We start from the raw sequence: 25,781 nt of genomic DNA, 5'->3' as shown, positions 1-25,781 counted from the left end.
GTAGCTGTTCTCACTGCTGTCCTGTCAAAAGTTCCTCATGGTCTGATTCCCTGCACCAGCCTGAGGAGCAGAGGAACAATGACTGCTTGGAAAGTTCTCTGGAAGCGTGTCATTGCAGTGTAACTCTATATAGGGTTACACAATTACTCATTTTCCTTAACAGCAGCTGAATGGGCTGTTATAATTTGATTGTCATGGTTCAGATCAAGTCTTGACTTAAAGCTTGGGGTTGGCCAAAATGTTTTGAATTTTCTTTGCCTAAAACTCAGTGTGTGGGAAGATATCTCATTTCTTGACCAGCTCGAATCATATTTTTTTTCACATATCTTTTATCTATGGTCATGTTTTCTGTGTGATGAAGTTGGAGTTATGGTGAGGCAAACATGAGTTTAGGACTTCATGTCAATGGTATGAGCCTACATCTCTTTTTTATTTCTTTTCTTCTTTCTTTTTTTTTCTTTTTTCCCCTTTCTTAATTGAGTTTTCTTGATTGACCTGCATGTCTTCCAGCAAGAAGAGAAAGAGGCAGGATTTAAGGAGTGTGGAAGGGGACTCTTAGCATGCCAGACATGGGCAGATTGAGCAATCCTTCCAAGCTCTCCTGCTCCCAAGCTCTCTGTAGTCTCAGATCGAGTTCTTCACTAAAGCCTTGCCTAGATGTGGCTGTTTATTGGTAGGTATGTGGAGACACCCCAGATCTGGAAAGCAGGAGTCTGAGCTTCCTGGATGCTGTGGGAAAGTCCAAAAGAACCACCTTTATAGAGTATTTGCTGTGGTACTGGTGAACCTTGAAAGCTCCAGCTGTGTTTCTCCTCTAAGGTGGTGATACTTGGTGGTCTTCCCACACTCAGCCATAGCTCAGGACGGAAACATCCTCTGCTCCCTGCCCTGCTGTCCCCCAGGAGCTGGTGCAGACCGGGGCCATCAGAGAGGGCTGTGCCCACCTGATCTTGCAAGACGCTCTTGTTCCTGGGAGTGGCTCTGCAGGTCTCTTTCGTAGGGACATCCTGAAAGATAAATCTGATGTACTATCAGAAGCCTGACGCGATGCAGGGATTTTATTGGGGTTTCTAAAACCTCAGTGGGAAGGTTTTTGGTCATACAAATCTCAGACCTATGGCTGGAGTTTGGGACAGTGCTGAACCTGTTGGACCTGCTGGATTTTGGGTGGTTGGGCTGTCCAGACCAACCTTAGGTGTGGGAGCAAGGAATTTCAAACACTGTAAGCATCTTGGATAAAACACCACAAGGCATCGCAATTAAAGCCCTTACCTTAACGATTCCGGCGTTCTCAGCAGAGTCCTGTGCTTGCAGCCCTCGGAGGGCTCCACAAAGGAGGGAAATACTGTCATCGGCGGCAGCTCCGCAGTTTTCTTTGGGAAGTTGCAGCTTCCTTCCGCTCATTTAAAGCCCGTGTGTGCCTCTGGGTGACCCTCTGATGGTGGATGGACAGACAGACGGAGCCCGGCGCTCCCCTGGGTCTGCTGGTTCCTTGCAGGGCTCTCATGAGCCTCACCAGGGAGGGCTCAGATGTGGTTTTCAGCTTTGGAGAGGTCATCGCTGCTGTTGGGAGTTTGCCTCCAAGGACACAAACATCTGGGCTCGCCTGTGACATCTTTTCCCTCCTCCAGACTGGGGGATGTTACTCGATCCTTGTCCCCTCCTCCAGCCCTGCGTTATCTTGGACTCATCAGCTGCCTGATGGAGGTTATAGCCACACTTATGGAACTCTTTTTTCCTAATTTTTTTCTTTGAAGAAGCATATGTAATGAAGGAAACAAGCCTGGCAGTCCTCAGGGGCAGTTCAAGAGTCAGCAACACTTCCCTTGGATAAAATAGGATGAGCTCTTGCAGGGCTGGGCTTGGCAGGGTGGCAGAAGCCCGAGGGGGACGATGCTGCTGCCCTCACACAAGCAGACCAACCACATCTATACCTCTCAGTGCATACTTCAATATGTCACTGAACAGTCCTTGGGCATGTCTCACTGATTGGGGTAAATAATTTGACTTTGTGCTCTGTGTTTTGTTCTTTTCACCTCTTTTTAACATCTGCCACCATGGAAGTGTTTGCCACTGGTCCCCTCACCTTGTTCCAGTAGTTCTTGTCTTGTATGAAATTCAAGCTGGGAGCTCTGGTTAATGTTTGTGCCCACTCAGAGTGATGCTGGGAGCCATTCCTTCTCTGGGGCTGAGGTTTGGGACTTCTGGGTATTTAATAGATTACTCCAGAGCCTCTCTTTGTTCCTTTTTTTTTTTTTATTTTTAATGGGAAGTTCCTGTGAGGTAACTGGGAGATCTTTATCTGCTTGACCCGTTCAAGAATGATGATGAGTGGAGGTGTGAGGATGAGCAGGATCAAAGTGGGGCTTGGCAGCCTGTCCCAGTGTGCTGGTCTGCTGCTGGACAGCCTCCTGGATCTGGGGTGTGCTTCTCTTGGGCAAGGTAGAAGCTTCTGGTGAGCTTGTGTGGAAGGTTTGCAGCCCCTCTGAGTTCTGGCTGATGCTTCTCACTGGGAAGGACCTTTGCCTGCTGTAGGTTTGTTTTCCCCCAGTCCTCCCAGTGACTAGCAATGGGTGTTTGCTAAAATACGTGGTTGCTTTCCCTCAAGTACTCTCCTAGTGCTAAATCTTGCTTGTGGGTGGAAGTGAGAAGGAGAAGCTGTGGAGAGGTCAGCCCTCATCAGTGTTTCAGGCTCATTAATCAGCCTTGCTAAGTGGAATTTGCCCAGCCTGCGAGCGCTCCAGTGATAGGAATGTCTTTGAAAGGGGGGGAAAATAATAGTGCTAAACTGTTTGAGAAATAATTTCATTCTCCACTTCTCAATAGATAAATCTGCTGTCCAACAACCTGAAATTTAATCTGTCCATCTGAAGTAATTGATGAGCTGTGACTTGAATCCAAATGTGAATGAGAAGGGAAATTTTTTGCAGAGATGTTTTGCGCTGTCTCTGCGGCTGCTCATCTGCACTAGAGACAATGGGGCGAAGCTGTGGAGGAACAAAGCCAGGAGGAACAAAGCCATGGGAGATTTGGTGCTGCTGATGGGAGTAATACAAGCTCCACTTGTGCTTTTGATTCATTACTGTTCCTGAAACAGTCCTAGTAATACCTTTATATGGAGGTGAGCTGGATGAGGCAGAGCCGTTTGGAGAGATTAGATAAAGTTTGTGATTTGCACAGTTTTAGATCATGCAATCAAAGAATGGTTTGGCTTGGAGGGGACCTTAAAGACCATCTAGTTCCAGCCTCCTGCCATGCAGAGTTGTTGGCTGCAGGCCTGCATTTCCTGCTGGGTACTGGGATGTTCTTGGACTTTCTTTCCACTCTTGATGTTGGAGCAAGCCAAGGGAATTTGGATGTCCCTTTGCAATGTCAGAGTAGCACAGAGGAACTTGACATGACTTGGGGGTGCATCCTTCAGCTTTCTGTGGAGGCTTGCACCATGGGATACTGATTTCCCCACTGATTATTTTAAACAGTGTGTTTTCTCAACGAGAAACCCTCCCTTCCCCGTTGGCAGAGCCTGTGATAAGCAGGTGCTCCCAGCTCTCTGTTGAGGACTCATTTTTTGCGTGGTGCTTTCGAGCGGTGCCGCAGTGAGATAAGAGGAAATCTGACATCACGGTCAGGAAGCACTAAAGAAAGGTACTGTCGTCATTGGGCAGTGGGTTATCTCAAAAGGCAAAGCTGCAGCATTCCTTGTGTGCTGCAGGACCAGTTTCAGTCACACAGCTTTGGCCACAGTGCAGTGCATGGCCCTGTGCCCAGATGCCCTGTTTGTCATTGTCTGCAGACCTGCTCCCTCCCACAGCTCTAACCTCGGCCCCCCACAGCTGCTTCCTCTCCAAAAGGTTGTGAACTGCTGCATGATCCTGCCCTGCAAGACAAAATCATCCTCCCTGTTTCTTTCCTTTTGCTGAGTTTTATCATGTTATTAAATATCTCTTTGGAGACTCCCAAGTCTTGAACCTCCCTTGTTTCTGCCATCCTCGTTTCTGCTCACATGAACATCCTCCAGATCCCACCTGGGATCCCAGTTCGGTTGTTGAGCAAATGCTGCTGCATTCTACAGCTTTTTGTCTGTCTGTCATCAACAGGCTGCTCAGGAAAGTGGAGTCACCCTAGTGGGATTTAATGTAGTGTAGAAGTGGCACTTAGGGACATGGTTTAGTGTTGGGCTTGAAGTGCTGAGCTAAAGCTTGGACTCAATGTTGGAGGTCTTTTCAGACTTAAATGATTTTTTTTTCCTTAAAGTACCTTTGGTGGGAGTCAAGAGAACATGTGGCCTTCAAGCCTGGATCATTTCTGCTGAGCCTGGGGGATGTTTCCGATCCAGCCCTGAGGTGCTCGAGTAGTTAGCTCTTTACTGGTGAATTTGCATTGGAAATGGGTGCTGTCTAGTCAGTGCAGGTGCCAAGGGTGCCCAGTCATATGGGGACCACAGAGAGGGGTGTGGTGGCTGAAGCAGGGGCGTGGGGAGGAGTGAGGTGCTGAGCTGCCCTGCACCCTCCCGTGGGCTCCTGTCCCACTCCCGGAGTCAGAGTTTCCAATTGCAGAAACATCTGACCTGCCCTTCCTGCCCCGGGTGCAGCAGCAGAGCCCTGGGATGCCCAGCTGCTGTGGGGTGGCTGGGCATTACCCTGCTAAGCTCCCAGTGTGCCAGTGCAAAGAGGATTTATTCCAAGTGCTGAAGTATCGGGAGTTATCCCAAATACCAAGTTACCCTTTTTTTTGATAAGCTTCTCCATTGTGTTTCTGAGTTTGCAGGACAAGCTTAAGTGGTGTGCAAAATTCAGCAGCCAGACCCTTTGCATGTGCTGTGACCATCCCAGGAGTCTCTAAATGTACTGAATTCAGTAAAAAAAAAAAATGAAAGCCCTCTTTAATATGGAGTGTCTCAGGAGCTGCTGAGATGCTCCCAGTGTGTCCCAGGAACTGCCGAGGAGCTCCCAGTGTGTCCCAGGCCCTGGGACTGCTGACCATCCCATGTGCAGGAGGGTCACTGGACTCCCAGTGGGAGCAGTGACTGAGAGCACTTTGTAGCAGTTTATTCACTTCATGACATTGCAGAGTGGTTAAAAATAAGTGAAGCTGTTCTGAAACTGGGTGAGTGCAGGTGATGGGGCCCCTCTGCCTCCACTTCTGCCTCTCTGTAGTGCTGATTCTTTGCAACCTGCTGAGGATTGGGTTGGAACTGACCATGCTTTTCTCATCTGTTGTCAGTTTTCAAGGTATTTTGTTTAACCAGGTGGGTGTCTTGCCCTGTGTGGTACATCCCTGTCCCCATTGCCTCTTTGGCTTTGATAACTTCCTTCTTTGATGGGTTTTGCAGTGCCCAGGATGCTCTCCCTGTGCCAAGAACTTGTGCCATGGCTGCTTTTTGGAGTCTGGCTGGAGGTACAGTGTGAGATGCTGATATCCATGGAAGTTGCTGTGGTCTTGAGTCTATTTCCAGAACTGAGCATCATGGTTGCTGGTGTTACCAGTCCCCAGAAGCCGTGGCTGGTGGGTTCTAAGGTTATTTTGGATGTGGAGGAGGGTTATGGCAGAACTGGGATGTCCCTTGCACCAGGAGAGATTGCAGGATCCTGCCTCAGTGACAGTCTCGCTCGAAGTATATAAATGACATCATTGATTGTGGACCTGACAGGTGCTGAATGAGCCCCGTGGAGAACATTGATTTCTCTCACTCTTTTTCTCCTGCAGAATGTCTGCTTGTCCAGAGGTGTGATTGACTGGTAAATAACATGACCTCAGCACAGCCCATATTAAATTGTAGCTAATTTTTAACATGTGGGCATGGAGTAACAGTATTGAGCCAAGAATTCATGATCCTCCATCAAGAGCAAACTGACCTCAAAATGCCAAAAGAAAAAGCACAAAGATAATACTTTGCAGATTGGTGAGAGAGGAATAGTACAAGAAATTGTGCCACCAACACCCACGCTGGGTGTACCCACCTGAGCTTCTGGTGGGGCTGAAACCCACCTGCAGTTGTCATTCTGAGTGGAGGCTTTTCTGGAGAGCAGCGTGGTGGCCTTGCTCTGCTGCCAGCTCTTTGCTGGTGGAGCGGGACTGTGGTTTTCTTGCCTTGGTTTATTGTATTTTACATCAGACCTTTTTCAGCAACTCTTTAAATAGATTCTGGGTTCCTTCCTTGATGCTTGTTGTCTGCCAGCACTCAGTGCCTGGGTGGCTGGGTGGTGGCTCTTTGCTGGTGTCACCTGGAGCTTGGGAAGGCACTGGCATTGTGGCAGGTCCCTCATACCCAGTAGCAGCTGGAGGGGGTGGAGGGGGAGGTGGTTTCCACACTGGAATTGGTTGAACAAAATCAGCTTTGGCCTTTGTTCCTTCACCAGCACAGGCTGCCCAGAGAAACTGTGGCTGCCCCAGAAGTGTCCAAGGCCAGGTTGGATGGGGCTTGGAGCACCCTGGTCCAGTGGAAGGTATCCCTGCCCATGGCAGTGGGTGGAACTGGGTTCCTTCCAACCCAAACCAGTCTGTGATCCTGTGAGTCTGTGATTTGGTGCTGCCCAGCCTGAGATGAGCAGGAGATGGGGAGGGAATGCTGCAGAAGGGCAGGGCAGTTCTGCAGAGGAAGTTTGCATCTTGCTCTGTGTAATTGTGGCTATAACCTGTGTCATTAACTTTCAAAATTGGAGGCTTAAAAGGATTTAAAATAAACACATGCTAGAAATTTGAAATCAATGAGACTGCAGTGCAGCAGCACATACAGCCCTGCCACAAGCAGCCAGCTTGCCTGGGGTGTAAATTCTTGCAGAGACCCAGAAGATAAAGTTATGAAATAACCCATGTCAGCAAGAGAGGTTGTAAAGCAATTCTGAAAAAACCCTCTGTCTAGACACTTATATTTACTGCAGTGTTTATGAGAGATAGAGGAATGCCCTAGAAAACCAGATTTGTTTTCAATTTCTGCCTCTGGCACGTGCTTGTCTAATGAGAAGGCTCTGATGTGATGGGACTGTCCTGTGCCACCCCCCGTGCTGGGGGAGCTTTGCTGTCACTGAGGGGCCCCATGTCGAGGGGCTGGCATGGGGGAGAAGGGTAAAAGGTTATTTCTTTCTTAGTGTAGGTGAATCAGCCTGTTAATGAAGTGATCTTGCTAATCCACCTCTGGAAACCTCAAGTCTAATCCCAAATGCTGTGATAACAACCTGCGCCGTCGTCGTGTCTGCGGAGATACGATGGCCCCAAAGACTCTGCTTTGATTCGTTTAATTAAAAGAAAATTAAGCTGTTTTCTTTTGCTTTGAACTCTGGGTGAAGTTTGTAAGGGGTGTCTTTACTTGGAGCATATTTGATGACAGCTTGGGGAGCAGAGATCGTGCCATGTGACAAAACCAGGCTGAGTGAACCCACCCAAAGGCAGCTTGGATCCTCTGCCTGCTTATCACGTGGGGGTGATTCACCCCTTCAGTGCATTGATTTACATGGAATTCTAACATGTTTCTTATGTATTTGTGAGGACTTCTCTGAAAAAAAAAGAGGAAGAGTTGCTAGAAAACACAGCAGTGAATTGAAGGTATTTTGTAAGGGGGATGCAGAAAGAAGGGAAGTTAACTCTCTTAGGCTGTAACATGTGTCCCTTCTGTAGGGAGCCAAATGGGATCATGCTGGAAATGAGTAAAAGTTCAACACTGGGCTTCATAGAATATCAACTGTAATTTATATTTGGCTTTAACCTTGAAAGGGAAACATCCTGGCTTGAGTTCTCCAGCCCTTCTGTGATGTTACCTTATGAGAAACTTGTTTTTCAAAAGGGTGTTTTGTTTCTGCAGTGCAGCTGAGAACACAGGAGCCCTCACAGGGCACCCAGAGTCTGACATCTTCAATAACAACAAATAAACTCGTGCCTGACTTTCCAGGGCAAGTTTCTAACTCCCTGTTAACTTGTCTTGCATGTGACTTTAACAGTAAATCTCATTTAAGATTTGTGCCTGTCTTATTCATGTTTTCCCTCCCTCTCTCTTTTGTTCCCCCCCAGTTTCTGTGTTTGAAGAACATCCGAACCTTCCTAAAAGTGTGTCACGACAAATTCGGGTTAAGAAACAGCGATTTGTTTGATCCCTTCGACCTCTTCGATGTGCGGGATTTCGGAAAGGTAAGAGTTACTCCTGAGCTCCTGGGAAATGATGCTTCTGGCTCTCCTGGTTCTCTGGGCTTGTGCTGCAGGTTGTGGATGAAAATACAAAGGTTTTGTGCTTTTTGAGAAGCTTCTGCACCCTTAACCCAAGAACTGAGCACCTGTTTCCCTGTGCTCGTGGAATATTCAGGGGTTGATTCTTCTGTGTCCTCAGTGAAGGGAGATCAGGCCTTCAAGCTTTCTGCTTTAGATTACAAAGTCTCTGGGATCAGACTCTAAACTATGTGAAAAATGTCTTTTTTGGGGGGGAAACAAACCTTTCACAGGGTTCAGACCTTGCACGGTCCTTCCCCAGCAGCTGCTGCCTCTGCAAAGCAAAATAGCTTTGCTCAAATCACCATCAATGTCATGTGGCCAGTGAGTGTCTGGGGGGGTCAGGGACTTTCATACCAGGGTGAAATGAGTGCCCCAAGTTTCTCAAAAATGTGTTCTGTTGTAAGTGATACCTGGCACCAAATGCTGAACAAGACCCAGCTGCAAGGGAGGAAAATTCTGCCTGATTTTGACAAGTGGCTCTTGTTCTGATTCTCTGGTTTTGACACCAACTGCATCAGGGCTGATGGATACTGGGCTCAGGGAAGCTATTACACAGGACAATTGCTGTATTCTTCAGCAGAAAAGGTGTTAAAAGATTTATTAAAGCTCTCTATTGTTTTACCTGTTTCCAGTTACCAGGCATAAGCTGCTGGAAGGCATCTCCCCTTCTGATTATCCAAAGAGTAGATTTTCACTGCTGATGGGGATATATTACTTGATATTTATTGCCTAATTTATTTCTGGACCATTATCTGGAATGTGCAATTGCAGAGCCTTGTTTTATGAGGTTTTTTTGATTTATGAGATACAAGAAGGCTTTTGTTGTTCCGGGAATATGAATGCACAGAAGGAACCTTTTGGGCTGGGGGAAAGAACTGCTACTAATTAAAATGCTGCTTTATCGTCACATTGTCTCTTGCTTTGTGCAGTTTCAAATTGCCTGTGATGCCTGTTAATAGAGCCTGGTGTTAAACATTGCTGGAACATGTCAGCTGATGAGTACAGTTTGGTTTCCTTTCTGGTCTGGTTAGGGATCAGCTGTTCCTTCCTCCTGTTCACTTTTTGAGGGGGTATGTGCAGGTTTGTGACTTGGGAAGAGGAGTTGATTTGCTGTTCTCTCTTCCCTCATGGCAGTTCAGTTTTTTAGGGGAAAGTAATGTCATAAATTTCCAAGAAATCCAAATGTACTTTGTTGCCTGGATCTTGCTTATTTTCTTGTGCGTTTTCATCCTCAACCAACCATACAAAATGTGGGAAGCACAGACTTTGTGTAGAAACCCCTAATTTTTGTTTTATCAGGTTGGTGGAGGTATCAGCTGTTTGGGTCTGCACCACCCTAAATCCATCTGGAAGCCTGTCAAAACATTCCCATTGTCTTTGCCACCTTTCATTCCCACACTATCCTCAGATCTGTGTTCAGCAGTGGCAAAGCAAATAAACAGGGAAAAATCTGCTGTTGACCAAAGCTCCTTTCCATTTTGAGTTACAGTGAGAGCAAACCAAGTCTCTAATCTACAATCCCACTGGCCAAACACAGACTTCACACAGAAAAAATTCTTCCTGGAGCTATGAATTCCTTAGATCAGTAGTGTTTTTGAGTTGCAAGACACTTACACCATGTAGGAGACGTTTCTGAACAGAGCACAGGAACAGTCGACCATTTAATTGCAGAGAAGCCTTGGTGGAGTGGTGTTGGGTGTTTCCTTTCTGGATGCCACTGAAATAGTTATTTCTCTTCTCCAAACCAACAGGCCAGTGGGACAGCAGTTACTAGCAGCTTTTGGGTTTGGTGCAGTGTAATTACTGAGTAGGAAGGCAGAGACTCGTGTTCCTGTGGTGCCAACCTCTACGGTAAGGGCTTGTCCTATGGAATCCTCAGGGTTTCTCAGTGTAAGAAAACCTCTAGTGCTTTAGAAGAGAGGGAAAATTCAGATCCCTCAGTCTTGCCTCAACCAGCTGTTATTCTGAGTGAGTTTTCCATCATTCCATTAGCTTCTGAGCCAGAGAGCTGCCATAGAATTGATGGAGCCTCCTGTGTTTGGTGCCTGCTTGAGTCCAGGAACGTGAGGCTTTATCTCTGGTTTTGCTGCTTCCTTGAGTTTTAAGCTTGGGAAGTTACTTCTTATGGTCACCAGGATAACAGCTGGTAAAATGGGATTGTGAACCCTGTGGGTTGAGGAGCCAAGAGCTCCACCTTTGCCTTGGTGGGATGCTGGGTGATTGGGGTGCAGTGTTTCCCAGTTACCCAGGGGGTCAAAGGGCAGTTTAAATTGCTCACAGCCCGTTTTTCCCCCCATGTCCAGTTATTAAGCAATCTTGGCATGACAAGGACCATGCTGTCTGTCATGACAGAGGTTTCCAAAAGTAACCTGAGATGCTGATGCTTGTATTTCTATCTATGCCCTTTTAAAACACCTTAAAAAGATACAGTTATATTGTTTTCTATCTGTTAACTCTTAATATTTTTTTATTTCTTTTTAAAATTTGATACCTTTAAAGTGGCTAAAAGGCTTTCCATAATCACCAGGGGCACCTGCAGAAGTGTTTCTCCATGGCTGTGTCTCTGCTGCAGGATGCAGAAGCATCACAGTGTGCAGTGCTCTCAAGAATAAAGCCCCTGTTTTTATTGCCTCATCCCTAAACAGGGTCTGATCATGCAGGAACAAGCAGTGGGATGCTCTGCAGGGTTGCTGTGCCAAGTCTTTGCTCGTAGAGCTTAGCTCCTTAAAATAAAAATGAAGTGAAATAAAAAGCTACTGCTCATGTATAGTATGTTGTTGCACATTTAATAGCAGTGATGGTATAAAATCAAACTCTTATTGGACTTGCTAATTTATTGGCACCAACTGTAATGACATAAAATGTACATAAATATGGATTAAACTCTTTATTACTCTATTAGTCAGCATGATGGTAGCAAGGTTCATTAAAGGGAGTTACTCATTTTAAATAACTTGCAGTAATGTTCTATTTTTTTAAAGAAATATAGTTCAAATATTCATAAACCTGTGGAGCGTGCCATTTATTAGCCTCCCGCTCCTCTCTGCTCTCCTGACATGGATTTAATTGTCCTGAATTCCTTTTGAAGTTCTTGCACTGTTTGAAAAAGGCTTTTTTTTGTAAGATAGGGGTCTTTCGTCCCCTGAGCCACGGGGATGAAGTGATGCTGTTCTAAAAATGAAAGAGGGAAGTGGCTCACAGGTCAGGTGAAAAATGAGGAGATGCTGGTGCTGAGGTTAAAGTAGTGATTTCCACTCTGCTGCTTCTGGCCCAGAGGTTGGGGCAAAGCTGCACCCACCTTGCAGCTTGAGCAGGGCTCAGGAGGGACATCAGTCCTCCCTCTCAGCTGAACCCACTGAGGTTTGCTGGTGTGTGACTCGTGGGTGGCTGGTGCAGGGCTCCATGGCTTATCTTGTGTGTCTGAATGCCTGGGAGGAGATGTGGGTGGTGGGGAGGGTGGCCCTGAGCCCGGCACGTTCCAGCAGCTGTGCCAAGAGTTGCCTTGTAGGTGGGAGTTAAATCAGAGTTAAAGTGATGGTGCCCTTTATAAATTCAAAGTAATTACTCTCTGTATTCAGGGTATTTTTTGGCGTGAAGGTGTCCCCTTCCTCCTGCCAAGGGGTTGGTGTGGCTCGATCCTGGAAAGCCCTGAGGGGGTCCAGGCTGTCCTCACAGGATGCTGTTGCAGATTTGTCCACTGCCTCATCACCAGCACCACAGCTGGAGGATGTTCAAAGTGAGGTGTCCCCCCTCACTGGCCATGGGGTTGGGGTGGGAGAGCCACAAAGGGGCTCAACTCCTACATCCCCCTGTCCCTGTCTGACACACACCCCTAATGCCCCCACACCCCACCCTCTTGTCAGAGTCAGAAAACTCCGTTTTCTGCTTGGTTTCAGGCAGGAGGGTGGGGAGTGTTGTCAGAATTATTTAAGGGATTAATAACTGAGTTGGTGGTTTGTGTTTCTCTGTTTCTCTGCTGAGAATTCCCCTCCCTCCATCATCTCTAAGGTCATGCACAAGTCACTATCCCTGCAGCAATATTGTAAAGGGTGCCTTTTTTAACATCATTTGAGCAGAGAAAGGAGAAAGATTTACATGAATTAGTGCAGGTAGCTGAAAATTGCAAAGCTTTTGGAAGAACAGCTGCTGTAGCACGGTAAGACCAATGCCAGGTGACCCACTGCAGTGGGAGCAGCTCCGTTCTCCTATTTTGACTTGTCAGGGGTATTTTTTTTGCAAGTGCATACTAAAAGCAGTGTGGGTTTTTATGCACCACTGAGTGCATGACACAATAGTGTCTGGGAGTGGACAGGAGTGCTTGACATCCCATCCTGACTCTGCCATGCCGGGGCCAGCAACTGCCCTCTTTTTTGGCAGAGCTTCCCATGTGGTGGCCCACTGTGCCAGCTCCTCAGGTGGCTGCTCTGTGGCACTGGATGTGTGCCAAGAGGGGTCCTGTGGCAGCTGAGAAGGGCTCTAATTGCTGTATCAGCAGCACAATGTGCGTGTGGTGGGTGGGGAGGGAAGTGAGAAGAATTCTCCAAGAGAAGGGCGTGTGTATTTTATTTATTTATTTTAATTCCTGAGGGAGCAGTAGAGTAACTGGGCTGAATAGACATTTGTGTGTGTGATCACATGGAAGAAACCCACTTAACCTCTTGCCTTCCCTGTCCTTGCCACGGCTGAAAATTCACATGCAACATCAGGACCCTGATGCTGCCTGCAGGGTTTTTCCCAGAGCCCTTGAGCACTGCAGTCCTTGCCCCAGGGAGAATTCCCAGCTCCAGGAAGCGTAGGAGAGTGTGGGGAAGGGAGCCCTGCATGCCTGTGCGGGAAAGTCACTGCAGCCAGTCGATGATTAACTCCCCAGCTGCTCACAGGAGCCGTGGGTGATGTTTGGTTCCTTTTGTGCTCTTGGGTCAGCAGGTGTTTGACCACCTGTGTTTTAAATGACCTGGCTGGAATTGTGCTGGAGACTTGGACATTGGGATGAATGCTACAAATGGCAAAAGCAGGTTGGAGCAGCATGGGTTGGGTTTGTTCTTCCCTTTATTGCCAGCTTGAGGGTTCATTTGGGTGTGGGAGCTGCATGTCCTTTGGAATTAGGGCTGAAGGACCTCCCATCCTCAGCACATCAGCTGCAGTTTGTGGGGGGCTGTGTTGGCAGCTGCAGTGTCTCCAACAGCTGTTTGCAGCTGGAACACTGCAAGTGTGGACAGGAAACCCTGATGCTGAACTTCCCTCAAACACAAGCACATGAATTACAGATTTCTGGGGCTAGACAAGCGTGTAACCAGACAGTGCTTTCTGCTGTGCTGCTGTCATGCACAGGACCTTTCCCTGGGTGATGTTTGCTATGAGGGATGTAGTTGGTGCTGCCCCTCCTCTAGTGATGTGCCTTTTAGGCTCCAAATCCTGGAAGTTTCTTCCTGCTCTGAGTATTGCCCTGGAATAACTGGTGGACTGTGAGTCTTCCACTTACCTGTGGCAGTGAAGTGTTGAAAAGGCCATGCTGGCATGTTTTGTGGTGTTCAGGGGTTCAGAAACAGCACCACAGCCTCAAATTGTGCAGAGGCTGATGGAACAGTTAATCTTTCACTGCACCCTAAGTCCAGGGCCTCTCTGAGCTCCTGAGCTGTACCCAGGTGAGCAGCTGGGAGCTGAGCCATCGACTTGTGACCTGTTGTCACCTCCTGTCCCACCAGCCAAAATCAGAGGGAACATGCTGGAGCAGATGGAAGTGCCACATCCCAGCTCTGGTTTTGGGGCTGGAGTAGGAGCTGGACACCAGTGCTGGTGGGCTGGTGGTATTCCTTGCAGGAGCAGCTTTTAGTTGTCCTGTGGTAAATTCTCTCTGCCTTTTCCCCTTCCTCTCTCCCCTACTTAGAAATCCAGACTGTTTATAGATGTGCAGCTTCTTAGTGGAACTGAAAGAGCCAGAAATGTTCATTCTGGGAAGTTTTGGTTGTTTTCTTGGATTTTGTTTTGTTTTTTTTTTCCCGTTCTTGGCTGCTTCCCCAGTATTTTTCCAAGGGGTCACATTGAGGGACATTATGTTTCAGATCAAACAAGTATGGGCAGGATCTTTAGTAACTACCATAGTCTGGATGGGAGAATTCTGATGTTGGGCCTTGAGCAGTGATGGAAGTGTTTGAATGTGCAAGGAATCAGAGGTATTGATCAGGACATGGATAAATGCATATCCTTAATGTGTATTAAATTGATTTTCTTGTACCTTCTTGATTTGCCTCCTTGCTCTCTTTGCAGTAATTTTAGACAAGATCAGGGAGAGGATGATTTTTTTTAACCTTGAAAAACCTGTGAGTGTTAGAACACCTCTGAGTCTGTGTCTCCAAAAAGGGGAGAGGGGACATGCCAGGCTTTTTTGGGTGATCCAACAGTTTTTGGCTGTTGTTGGAAAAACATGTGGTTTCATTTGAACCCCCTGAGATGTTTTCCCTTTATTATGTCATTGGGCATTTAAGACTTAATGATACAGTGAGCACCATTGTGAGTGCAAGATGTCAACAGGCAAAGCCAGTCTTTGTATGTCTTGGTGCTGTAAGTGCATCTCTCATCACTTTAGCTTAACTGTTCAGCATCATGTGCTTTGGGAAAGGAAGGAAATACATCCCTGCTAATACCACTTAAGGGACTCTTGGAAGAAAAGGAATTTTTTATTCTATAATGAGCTCTTCTATTTCTTCATTAAAAGCAGTTATTTCTCAGCCTCCTGGAACTGCAGCCTCTGATGTGAGACTGTCCCAAGGCCAAATGCTTTGGTTACAAATAATAATTAACATTTCTTGAAACATATTAACATGTGGGTGTAACTGTGATGTAGCAGAACAGGCAGAAAGTGAAACTCAGCCTGAAAGCTTAGGCATGGCTGAACTCCACAATCCCCATTGCTCAGAGTCCTCCTGCTCAGCATCTTCTCTCTGAAACAGGGTAAAGAGAAATGAGGGAGGAAATGTTCTGCAGGAAATTGATTTCTCTAGGACAGAGGTGAGTTGGTACAAGTTACCACACTGAAATGTCACACCTGAACACAAACACCTTGATGCCAGGAGGAGCCTGGGTGTCCCATGCCCTATTCCCAGGGATTGGGGTGCTCAGAGGAGGATGGGCTGTGGTTACCAAGCCCCAGGTCCCTCTGTGCTCCTTCTGGATAGGTACTTAGCATTAGAAAGTCACTTACTGGAAATGTTCATATTTCACAGTAAATAAACAGTGCAGACAAAAAGTGTTGGAACCTCTGTGTCAGCAGATTGTGGTTTTGGTGCTGTTTGCACCCCTATTTCTCACTCAAATCTCTTCCAAGTCTCCTGTGTTTGAAGAGCCATCAGGTTCTTGAGACTGTGACAGGCAGGGAAAGCTTTAGAAACCAGGGCTGCCTTGTGTGGGGATGATGGGGTGGCTTTTGGTCTCCCTCCCACACTTCTTCATGGGGGAAAGTTAATGGGGAAAGGAAAAAAAGCATCTCGGACTATTTTGTTCCACTGGCTGTCAGAATGGGCTGCTTGTTTGTTCTTGGAGGGCTTCCAGATACAGTATTTTCTTTCCTGTTTTTTCTCCAGAAATTAAATACTACTTAGAAAAATCCCTGAACTTACATGATTCCTCCCACCTGCCCACTGCAGGAGGAGTGCAGGCATTGGCTGTGCACACCCAAGGGGTCGAGAGGTTGGAAAACTTGATGGGGATAGAAAGGATGGAAATTAAAGAAGTATCTTGGAGCCCACAGGGCATCAGGTTGGGCTGTGTGTGCAAAGGGGCTGTGCTGGGTGTGCAGCACATGAGGAGCCAGGTGATGACACAGGGTCATGGGGCTGGTCAGGAGCAATTTGCTGTGAACAGGTTTTGAAAAGCTTCTCTCTAAACATTCCAGGTGAGGCTGGAATGAGTATCACATCTGCAAACCATCTGCAAGGATATTTTTGCTATCAATTTCCCTTTGGAAGAAGGGGCATACTGATGCCTTTGTGTACTCCAGCTCTGGCAGGCTTTTCCTTGCCTGTCTCCAAACCTGGCAGAGGAAGGGAGGGGGGATGGCTGCACAGCCTTGCATATCTGGGGTGGGGTGGACTCTTCCATATCCCTCACTTGCCCTCGGTGCTTGGCTGCTCCAGTTAATGAGCCTCAGGTGGTGCTGCTGCAGGTCGTTCATTTACACCCTCAGCCCTTAATGGTGTGTGTGTGTGTGTAAGTGAGACGTTCCCCTCTTTGACATCATTCTCTTCCTGCTAATTAGGTATTAAAGTATAATCATGGTTGCAAGAAAGCAGCCTTAATGCACCCTGGGTAAAGCTAATGATGTGGACACACAGCATTTGTCAGGAATTCTTATTCTGGGCCTCTTGTTTTGTAATTTTAGGAATTTCTGAGCCAGCGTGGACTTGGCAAATGTTTGCAGTCGTTCCTCGTCATGAGTAAGGCTTGTGTGGGAGAGGTTGATGGAGTGGTGGTGGAGATGTCTCCCTGGCTGACAGATGGTGGGGATTTCACAGCCTGTGACTGAAGTTTCAGAAAAGGTGGTTAATACTTGAGGGGAAGGGGCAAAGTTCAAATGACTTGGAAGTAACATGTCAATCAGATCCAGCAGTTTGCTGGGGAGCCCGAGAGGATTTGGGGCTGTAAGCTCCGTGTGTGATCTCAGGGGTGTTCCTGTGACATCCTGATCTTCTCTGGGCACGCATAAAAGCCAAAACAACTGGAGATGGACTTAAATTTAAGTGCTCAGAGAGCCAGGGTGCGAGACAGCAGGCTGGGAGCACTGCACTCCCTGTCCCAGCCTGTACCTGAGCCTGATGGAGTGCAACAGCTCTCCGATGGGAGAGAGAAACTCGCTCTTCCAAGCCAGTGGACTGTAAAGATTATTGAAAAAATTGAATATATTTCTTTCATGCGGAAATAGTGCTTTAGTCCCTGTACACAGAGATTTATCAAAGGGACCTCTGTGCTCCAGAAGTGGGGCTGAGATCACAGTTCGCTGCAGATGTGAATTGAACTGACTGAGTCCCACTTTCAGCAGATCTGAGTAACCATTGTACAGGGGCAGTCTGTCTTGAACCCCACACATCAGCTCTGCTCCCAGGCTGCCTTTGCAGAAGCTGGATTTGCACAGCAGATTAGTTTTTCTTTAAAAATAAATTTTCTGCTCATGGAAGTTCTGTGGCTTAGCTGGTTCTGCAGGCTCTGCACGGGGCACACCAGTGTTGGATGCTGGAGAGCAAATAGTCCACCAGTTCCCTGGAGAGGCTGCTCCAGTGGCAGGGGACTGCTAGAGACGGATCCACCACCGTGTAGGTTTGTCTGGTTTTGTTTCCTTTTGCAGTTGGGATATTTCATCCCATTATACTCGAGAAGATGACTTCAAGCATGTTCAACTTATGCAACAATTTAGGGTGTTCTGATTTTTGTAGCCCTAGATGGCAGCTCCTCTGAGAATCTGAATTTTTGAGACTGAGTGCTCAATGGGATTTAGACTTTAATAATGTCTTAGATCATTCACTGAGATTTGTTACTCACTAGGAGACTCTGTAGCAGGACTTTGACTTTAATGTATTGGCCTCGTGGCAGAAGAAAAGCTCCTTCACCTTGTGTTTGTGGTACAGAAAGCAGTTGGGTCAGGGTTATGAGCCCATATATGATTTAAATTTTAAATTTTATTTAAAAACATGCGTGCATAGAAAAATCTGGAGTTGGGAAGTGGATAAACTTCTGGTTTAAGTCCAGCCTGCAGGGAGCCCTGTGAAGGACTCTTGCCTTGGGGCCTCACTTGACTCTGGGTGTTTGCTCAGCCCGTTTCCTCGGTCAGCCAAGTCTCAGTGTGAGCGCTGCCGCCAGCCCTCCCCCTCTCCTTTTTTTCATAATATTGTTCTAATTACTGGAGTGTGAAGAACTGACTCTTAAAATGCCTCATGGCAAATTCCATTTGTGCATTGATGAAATTTCCCCTGGCTGCTGTTTCCCCATCAGCGCCGGCCACGCTCACAACTTACCCGCCTGTCCCGGGCAAACTGGGACATGGTGGTTATTCCATTGGCTAGAAATCCTAAATGCCAACAGGAGCTGGAAAAGAGAAGAATTGAGGGAGAATAAAGGGTTAACACTCCTTTGCTGAGGTCCTGCTGATCTGTGTTTTCACTGCTGATGAGCTGCCAGATGCAGTTTTTTGGGGGTAAACTGGGACAGGCAGGGATGGCTGTGGGTGCAGGGCTCTGAGAAGAAGCTCAGGGAAGGGCTTATAGGAGGATTGTGGGGCTGAGGATTCTGGGGAGGTCAAGCCCTGAACCCTGTGTGGAACAGGGATGTTTGTGGTGGTTCTTTTTCTGTATGTGGTCACGTCTTTTGCTTTCTCACCATAGCTGTCCCACGAGGAAGGGGCTTCCTGGCTCTGCCTGGATATTTTGCTGCCTGGCTGGGTGCATGGATTTGCTGGCATCTGTTGAGGCTGTAGAGAATTCAGGGTGTATGGCTTAGGTGCTTTCAGAGTGAGTTGTTTATTTTAAAAACAGCACTATTATAGGATTGTTTCTCGAGGCCTTTCTTAAAATGAGTAGGGAGCACTTGTGTAATGCTTTGGGCTTTTTCTGCAGTTGCAAGGGACTGAAAACTTGAAAAATGAAGCTGAAAACTCAGTTAGCAAGTAATTGCAAGGTTTGCAGGACTGAGGCTTTAAGAAAAATGCCAGAGAAGAGGTTTTATTCATAACAGTGGAGATTGGGCAGTTTTGGAACATCCCCTGATTCCAGAGCACTTGTGGTGGGTTTGCTAAGCAGACTTGTGTTGAGAAATTACAGGTTGCTCCTGTCTGGGCTTCCCTTGCCCCCTTCTTTGCAGGCTGAAAGCTGGAGAGGGGAGCAGAGATGGGATGGAGAGGTGGTTTTTCCCTAGGACTGTGCATGGGATGTTATCCCTAAAGCAAAAGAGCTGGGGACTGGGCTGGCCTGAAGCACTGGTGGTTTTGGCTACCATGAAGTCTCCTCCTTTATGGTAAAACCCCACAGGAATCCTTCCTGCAAGATAGACTATGGGCTGCAGAGACATTTGGCTGGATCCCAGTTGACTTTGCTGGATCAGTTCCTCTGACAGGGAACCAGAATTCATCCCCTTGACTGCCCTGCTGGCAGCCTCTGCCTGGGACAGGGACTGATAGCTGGGCTGGGCAGTGGAGGGGACAGTCATGGTGTGGTAATGTCCATATCCTTCGGGGCTGTGGGCACCTCTCCCACCTCCACAGCTATTCTTGATACATAAAATGGTTTAATTGCTCCTTACAGGAGTGCTTGGCTCATCCCTTGCCTTCTTCCTTTAGTGGTGGGCTTGGCAGTATTAGGTTAATGGTTGGTCTTAATGATCTTAGAGGTCTTTTCCAACCTAAATTATTCTATGGATCTATGATTTTAATGTGCCTCTTCTTGCTCAATGGCTCACAGAAGAGCAGTTATCCTTCAGAGGAGCAATAGAGCCTGAACCTTCACCACCTTATTGCACTGCTTTGACAGCTCATCAGTTTTAACCTTGATAGGGGAAGAATTTGAAAAGCAGGGGAAGGTTAAGACCACCTGCTCTGGACTAGGCAAAGGAGAGACTGGGCACACACCAGGGAGGGATGGTCCGTGGTCAGGAGTGCTCAGCTTTGGGCTTTGTGTTTACACAGTGAGAGGGAACTTCAGAATGCAGGGAAAGGGCAGTGCTGAAAGACTTGGGAGCAGCTAAAATGGGATGCAGCCACTTGGGCTGGCAGGTGATGATGCTGGAGAAAGCAAAACTTGGCATTCACAAAGCTGTGCCAGGAGCTGTTTGGCTCTGTGAAATCACACCAGGAGCTGTAGCAGGCACTGCTGGTTGCACCTGGGGTTACAAGAGTGTAAAATACCCAAAAAACGTTTAACTTGAGGCACTCTACTCGTCCCAGATGCTTTTCCAGCTCTGTCTTGCCACAGAAAGGCTTGTAAAGAGGTAAGAATCGATTAAAATTAATCGCAGCAAGTTCCTGTTGGTGTGAGCTGTCTGGAGAACAAGCAGATCTTTAGATTTTTGTGGTTTTCCTGCGTTCTATTTCTAGGTCCATTAAATCCCTATTCTCTTCTGAAACATAAATGAGTAAATGCCGTAACCAGGGCACACTTAAGGAAAAATGAAGCATGACTATAAATATGAGTGACCCAACTAAAAGAAAGGTCAGATAAGAGACATTACCCAGTCGTGTTCATTAAGGGTATCAGTGTAATTTAGCATCCTGCTTTACCCACTGGTTAGAGGACCTGTGGGGGGGAGAGAAGAGATGCAGCATATGGAGAGGGAGGCTTTTCCTCCCATGTGTTTGCATTGTGGGCAGTGCACTGGGTGAGGTGAAAGAGGGATTTTGATACTGATGGTTATCTGTGGCGTTCTTGGAATTTTGGGAAAAACTGTTCCCTGCTTTGGGAGGGGGGAATGGAAGGGGCTGAATGCTGGCTCTTTGCAGTGTGACCTTTGTGGTGCTTCTGTCTGAGGAAGGCAGGGCTGTTTGCTTTTCTGCTCCTTGGTATGTGCTGACATGTTTGCACAGTGCGTAAGGACTTTTCACCCTGGGCAGTTTGGATCCTGAAATCTGGAGCTGGGGTGCTGAGGCAGGGGCTGAAACTGCCACCCCATCACTGGTGGTTTCTGCTCAAGGCATAACAGAGGAAAATATCCAGAGTTACTTCAGGAAGCAGAACTGTCTTGGAGACAAGCTCCTGTCTCAGTAAGGCAGCTCCTGCTCTGTGGGGCTGGGAAGGAGTTTCCTGTAGGGGTCATGGTGTTTTTCAAGGCTTTCCTGCCACCACCCCCAGCATGTTTCTGCCTGTTGATGTGACTCTGCCCCTGCCCGTTTCCCTTCCTAAAGCTCTCCAGGTATTCATGCCAAGTGTAGAATTGCATCCAAGTGATGTCAGGAAGAAAGGGCAGTATAGAGAAATTCCTCTTTATGGCAGCAATGAAGTGAGCAGGGATTTATCTCAGAGATTAACTGGGCTGTGCTTGTCATTTTGCTATTTCTGCCATGAAATTCAGTTCTCTGAACTCAGAGGTTGCTCTGCAGGTCTGCACCATCTGCAGAAGGTGCAATAATAAAACCATTTAAATCCCTTTTTGTATTTTGGAGGGACAGTGGTAATTCCCCTGGTGAAGAGGTTTATTTTGCTCCATTAATACCTGATTTTGAACAGTTTCTTTTCTTCTTGCTGCTCAGGGCTGTGTTTTCAGAAAAGCCTCTTCTCACGGAGACTTAATGTGTGCACACCACGTGAAGTCAACAAGGGCTCAACTTCAAAGTGAAGCATGTGAATAAATATTATCCTGACTTGAGGCTACTATTTATTCTTTTTCTTCCAAAACAAAACACATTCATACATGCCGTCTGGAGACTTGGAATGAATCGTTATCTTCTATTTTTTGCCATCATGGTGAGCAGTACTGTAGTATTTACTCTGCTCTGCTCAGATGATCACCTCTCATCTGCCTCTCTCAGGTTTACTGGTTTTCAGACATTTTTGAGAATTGAGGGGAAAATAAGATAGCCAGAGCCAAAATTCTCCAGTCTTGAATTGGGTGGCTTCCCTGGGTCACCAAAGGGCCAGATCTCAGTGTGATGGGAGACCGCAGGAAGGAGGATGGTGTGAACCCAAACCTGTCCTGTGCAGAATCAGGAGGGTGTTTGCTTCAGGGTTTGGGAGCTGAACACGGGTTGTGCCAGGACTGTGTGGTTTGCTGTGGGATTTGCTCCATGGAAGCACTTGAAACAGATGAGTCCTTGTGTCCCAGGTGTCTAAAAGAAGCCAGTATATTTGGGTCTGGGCTGAAAATCACCATGGTTAATTCTGCTTCAAGCCATGCAACTGAACCCACCAGCTTTGAGCTGGTTTCTGGCTGCCTCGTGCAGGTGAGAGCTGGGGTATTGCTGCTGTATCGCTGTCCCAGATGCATCTCACTGTCTGGCTCAATTCTCCTCCGCAGCTCCGTGCAGGGAAAGCCTTCATGCATAGAAAATAATAAAATAAAATTATGCCATCAAATGTTTTATGTATGAGGAGGCACGAGCTGTCAATAATCTTCTATGTTTTTAATGCGAACTCTCTCTATGGCTGATGACACCAATTAATTTTATTGTTTGGAAATAATCTTCTGTGGTGTGTGATTTGCACGGCCCCAGCCTTATGCTTTCTAATGATTTCTCTATTAATTTCACTGCTGCCAATAAGCCAAAGATGCCTTTCAAGTGGAAAGGGAAACATGACCTAATACCATGGATAAAATATTAGCAAGAGCGAATTAAATCCCTGTTAGCAGTGTTAGGACCTCAGTGCTAAAGACACAAGAGCTGCTGGAGCGTGGCAGAGAGAAAAGAGCTGCACATGCTGCGTATGGATGCACAAGTGTGGAGCAAGAAGTCTTTGAGCAGCTTTGAAATGAATGGAGAATCAGTGTTTTTCTCCCCTGGCTGCTCCAGCTGGCTATTCCCTGGTCAAAGAAGAGCTGATCCTGATAAATCCCTTGTTGGGGCCTCCTTGTGTGGTAGGAATGCTGCAGCAAGACTCACTCTGCTGTAGCAGTAATCATGCTTTGCCTTAATTCTTACTCTTTGATCTGAAGATTGGTTTGATGGGCTCCTTGGCAGTGCTGCCTTTGTCATCTCGTGTCCACCTGCAAGGCTGAAGCTCCATGGAAGAACTCCCTCTGTCTTGTAGGGCTGCTTAGTTTTCCTGATTTTCAACATCACGAGCCTCGTGATGTCCTCAAGCTTCTTCCTTCTGTATAACGAGCACCCATTCAGCAGAAAAGAAAGGTTTATACACAAGACTTCCAGCACAAACTGAGGTTGACTACTTCAGTGCTGATCATTTGTGAGTCTTTTGCTGCACCTGAGCACTGACAAGTGGGCTTGGAGGAACCTGGTCTAGTAGAAGGTGTCCCTGCCCATGGCGGCGGGGTTGAAATAAGATGAGCTTTAAAGTCCTTTTGAATCCAAACCATTCTGTGATCAAATGGCCCTCCTTCATCCTTTGGAAAAGGTTTGTACTCATGGTGTGGCTGTGTGCATGCTCGTGGTTGGGGCTGACTTTCTTCATCCATTTTCTTCTGAGAAGAAAAAATGTTCCTGTAAAGCATGAAAATATCACCACATTAATATTGTCTAAGTGAGGCAAGAAGTGGGGAAAAAAAATCAATCCAATTTGTGACCAAAATATTTATGTGAAGACTTACACAAACATCCAAATACTTATTGCTTTAATATTTTAGTCGCTGTGCTGTGAAGTTCTGTGGTTCCTGCATAAATATGAGGCAAAAGAGTTGGTAATCAAGGATATGGACTTGTGGACTGACAGCAGGGAAGGATGAGGAACTGAAAGCTTGGAAAAGAGCTCAGTGGTTTGCAGTGGGGAGGATAAAACCAGGGCAATGCTGAGGCTGTGGGAGTTGCAGGATTTAGAGCTTTTCCCTTAGAAATGTGTCATTAGATGCAAACCATCAGGCCTTGAACTTTTGTGCACGACAAAAGTGATGCTCACCTTGGCTGGAGTCATTGCTGGGTTTGTAACCTGTGGGGCATTTCAGTAATTTCATTTTTCAATGCCCTACTCCTAATGGTGAAAACAGAAATAAACACCAACTTTTTATAGAACTGGATCATGACAGTGTGGGCAGGAACAAAATAATATAATTAACTATGTATAAAACATATCAGGAGCAAGGAGCTGATGGGGGCAAGTGGTGATGCAGCTGCTGCTTGGGAAGGATTTTTGGACACTGCTGTTCTTGCCTGCTTGGTACCCTCTAGATCCCTCCAGCCCCACAACCACTCTACTTCCAAGGGGTGCCACTGCCTTGACTGTTCCAGAGGGTATCCTTGAGGCTCATCCTACCTTGTGACAGCAGCATCAGCACTGGCTAAAAGGCAAAACTCAGGCTGCTCCATCCCCTGGGATGAAATGGTGATAAAATGCTTATGGTCAGATCAAAGCCTAAGTGTGACATTTCTGCTGGCCTTGGCTGTCTTTGCACTGGGTTCAGGATTAGAGAGCAAAGTCAAGCCCTCCTGTAGGGTAAGTATGAGCACGAAGCTGTTACAGCTCTGACTTCACAGGAGAACTTACCGAAACTCAGTGCCTGCTCTTCTGAGTCACAAACTTAGCTTCAGTTATTTTTTTCCCTTTTCCTTTAAAAACAAAAAACAACAACCTTAGAGAAGTTGCTCAAAGAATTTGGTTGTCAGCAAAAGCAAAAAGAAAAAAACATCCCAAACCCCCAAAGTCATTGGTGCATCTTTTACCGCTCTGGTTGCATCTCAAACCAGCAGAGAGGGCTGGGATGGCCCTGCCTCGCTGTGAAGAGGGAGCATCAGCTCTGGTCCATAATTGATAGTTTTCCAGCCTGATTCTGCTGGGAGGACATTGAGAGCAGATCTGCACAGGCCACATGGAGAGCCTGAACCTTATGCCTGCTCTGAATCCCCTTTCCTGACATCCCTGGAGCCAGGCATCCCCTCCCACCCGGCAGCCCCCCTTGGAATAACAGCTACATTAGAGGCAGCATTAGGGGTAAATCATGTAGTAGTACTATGATGACATTTTCCCCATGTTGCTTTCTTCTCTTTTTCTCTCCCTTATGGACTCTAATCTTCCAATATTATAAGAAGTGAGGAGTAATGGAGCTATTGGCCTTTTTAAATATGTATGAACTTCTCAGGAAAGCTGGAGAAATGAGAAGCGACGAAGACAGATAACAGATGCGAGATGGTCTCACAACCATGTCATTTAATGTGCGTGGGTGTCTCTTCCCAGTGTCCTAAGTCATTATTCATAGGCAAAGCATAATGTTTCTGTTCCTTTCGTGTATAGATTATTATTATTTTTAAGGAGAAGGCTGGATCTGGGGCACAGCTGTGATCATATCACAGAAAGCTGATTGTGCAGTTCTACCTCTGCCTTGCTGGGTTTTTGCTGCTGGCAAACAAAGCTGTTCTCTGCTTCTTGTCGGGATCAATCTGGACGGTGACTTTGTAAAATGAACTCTAATGTGGTGATTTTTGTGGCAAACGGACACATGTATTTGTTGTGCTGGTGAGGTTTGGCTTCTGAGAGTTGAATGGGTTTGTCTGAACTTCTCAGTCTTCTTTATCCCTCCAGGTGGACATGGTGGGGTGTTTGTTATTCCCGGATACTGATGTAAAACATGGAAGTGTGGATTAGCCAGGGTCTATCCCCTGCATGGACCACTCAATGCCCTCCCAACACAGGAATGCATCTTTCTTATAGCAGTGCTGGCAGCCAGCTGGTTACAGCAGGGCAAAGACTTTTCTTGTCTTATTTCTCTGAACAAAGTATTTACTGAGAAATCTCTTAATTTTGGTTGAAATGCAGCCAGTAGTTTTGTCTAAAAAGTGAATTTTTTTTGAGAAGATTAATTTTATTATTCTCACACAGTATGCTTTGTCTTCATTTAAAAACAAAATTGTATTTGATCTGGTTAGATTTTTATTATGAGAGCTGGGAATTGTACAGAGAATACAGCAAGAACAAACCTTGCTTGGGTCCCTCTCTCCTTCCCTCCTG

The 25,781-nt window shown here is 46.7% G+C and overlaps 1 protein-coding gene across 2 annotated transcripts in view; it reads left to right on the top strand.

Annotated features, from left to right (window-relative positions):
- Nucleotides 1-25,781, top strand: part of VAV2 (vav guanine nucleotide exchange factor 2) — a 130,575-nt gene that overhangs the window by 21,834 nt on the left and 82,960 nt on the right. For both annotated transcript variants that reach the window (XM_071574692.1, XM_071574691.1), the window contains exon 2: nt 8,005-8,121. In XM_071574692.1, coding sequence (XP_071430793.1) covers nt 8,005-8,121 — 117 coding nt within the window. The remainder of the gene's footprint in view (nt 1-8,004; nt 8,122-25,781) is intronic.

Source organism: Pithys albifrons, chromosome 20 (assembly GCF_047495875.1).
Source record: "Pithys albifrons albifrons isolate INPA30051 chromosome 20, PitAlb_v1, whole genome shotgun sequence".
Taxonomy (NCBI): Eukaryota; Metazoa; Chordata; class Aves; order Passeriformes; family Thamnophilidae; genus Pithys; species Pithys albifrons.
Note: the sequence above shows the minus strand (reverse complement) of the source record. Positions and strands in the feature narration are given on the sequence as shown.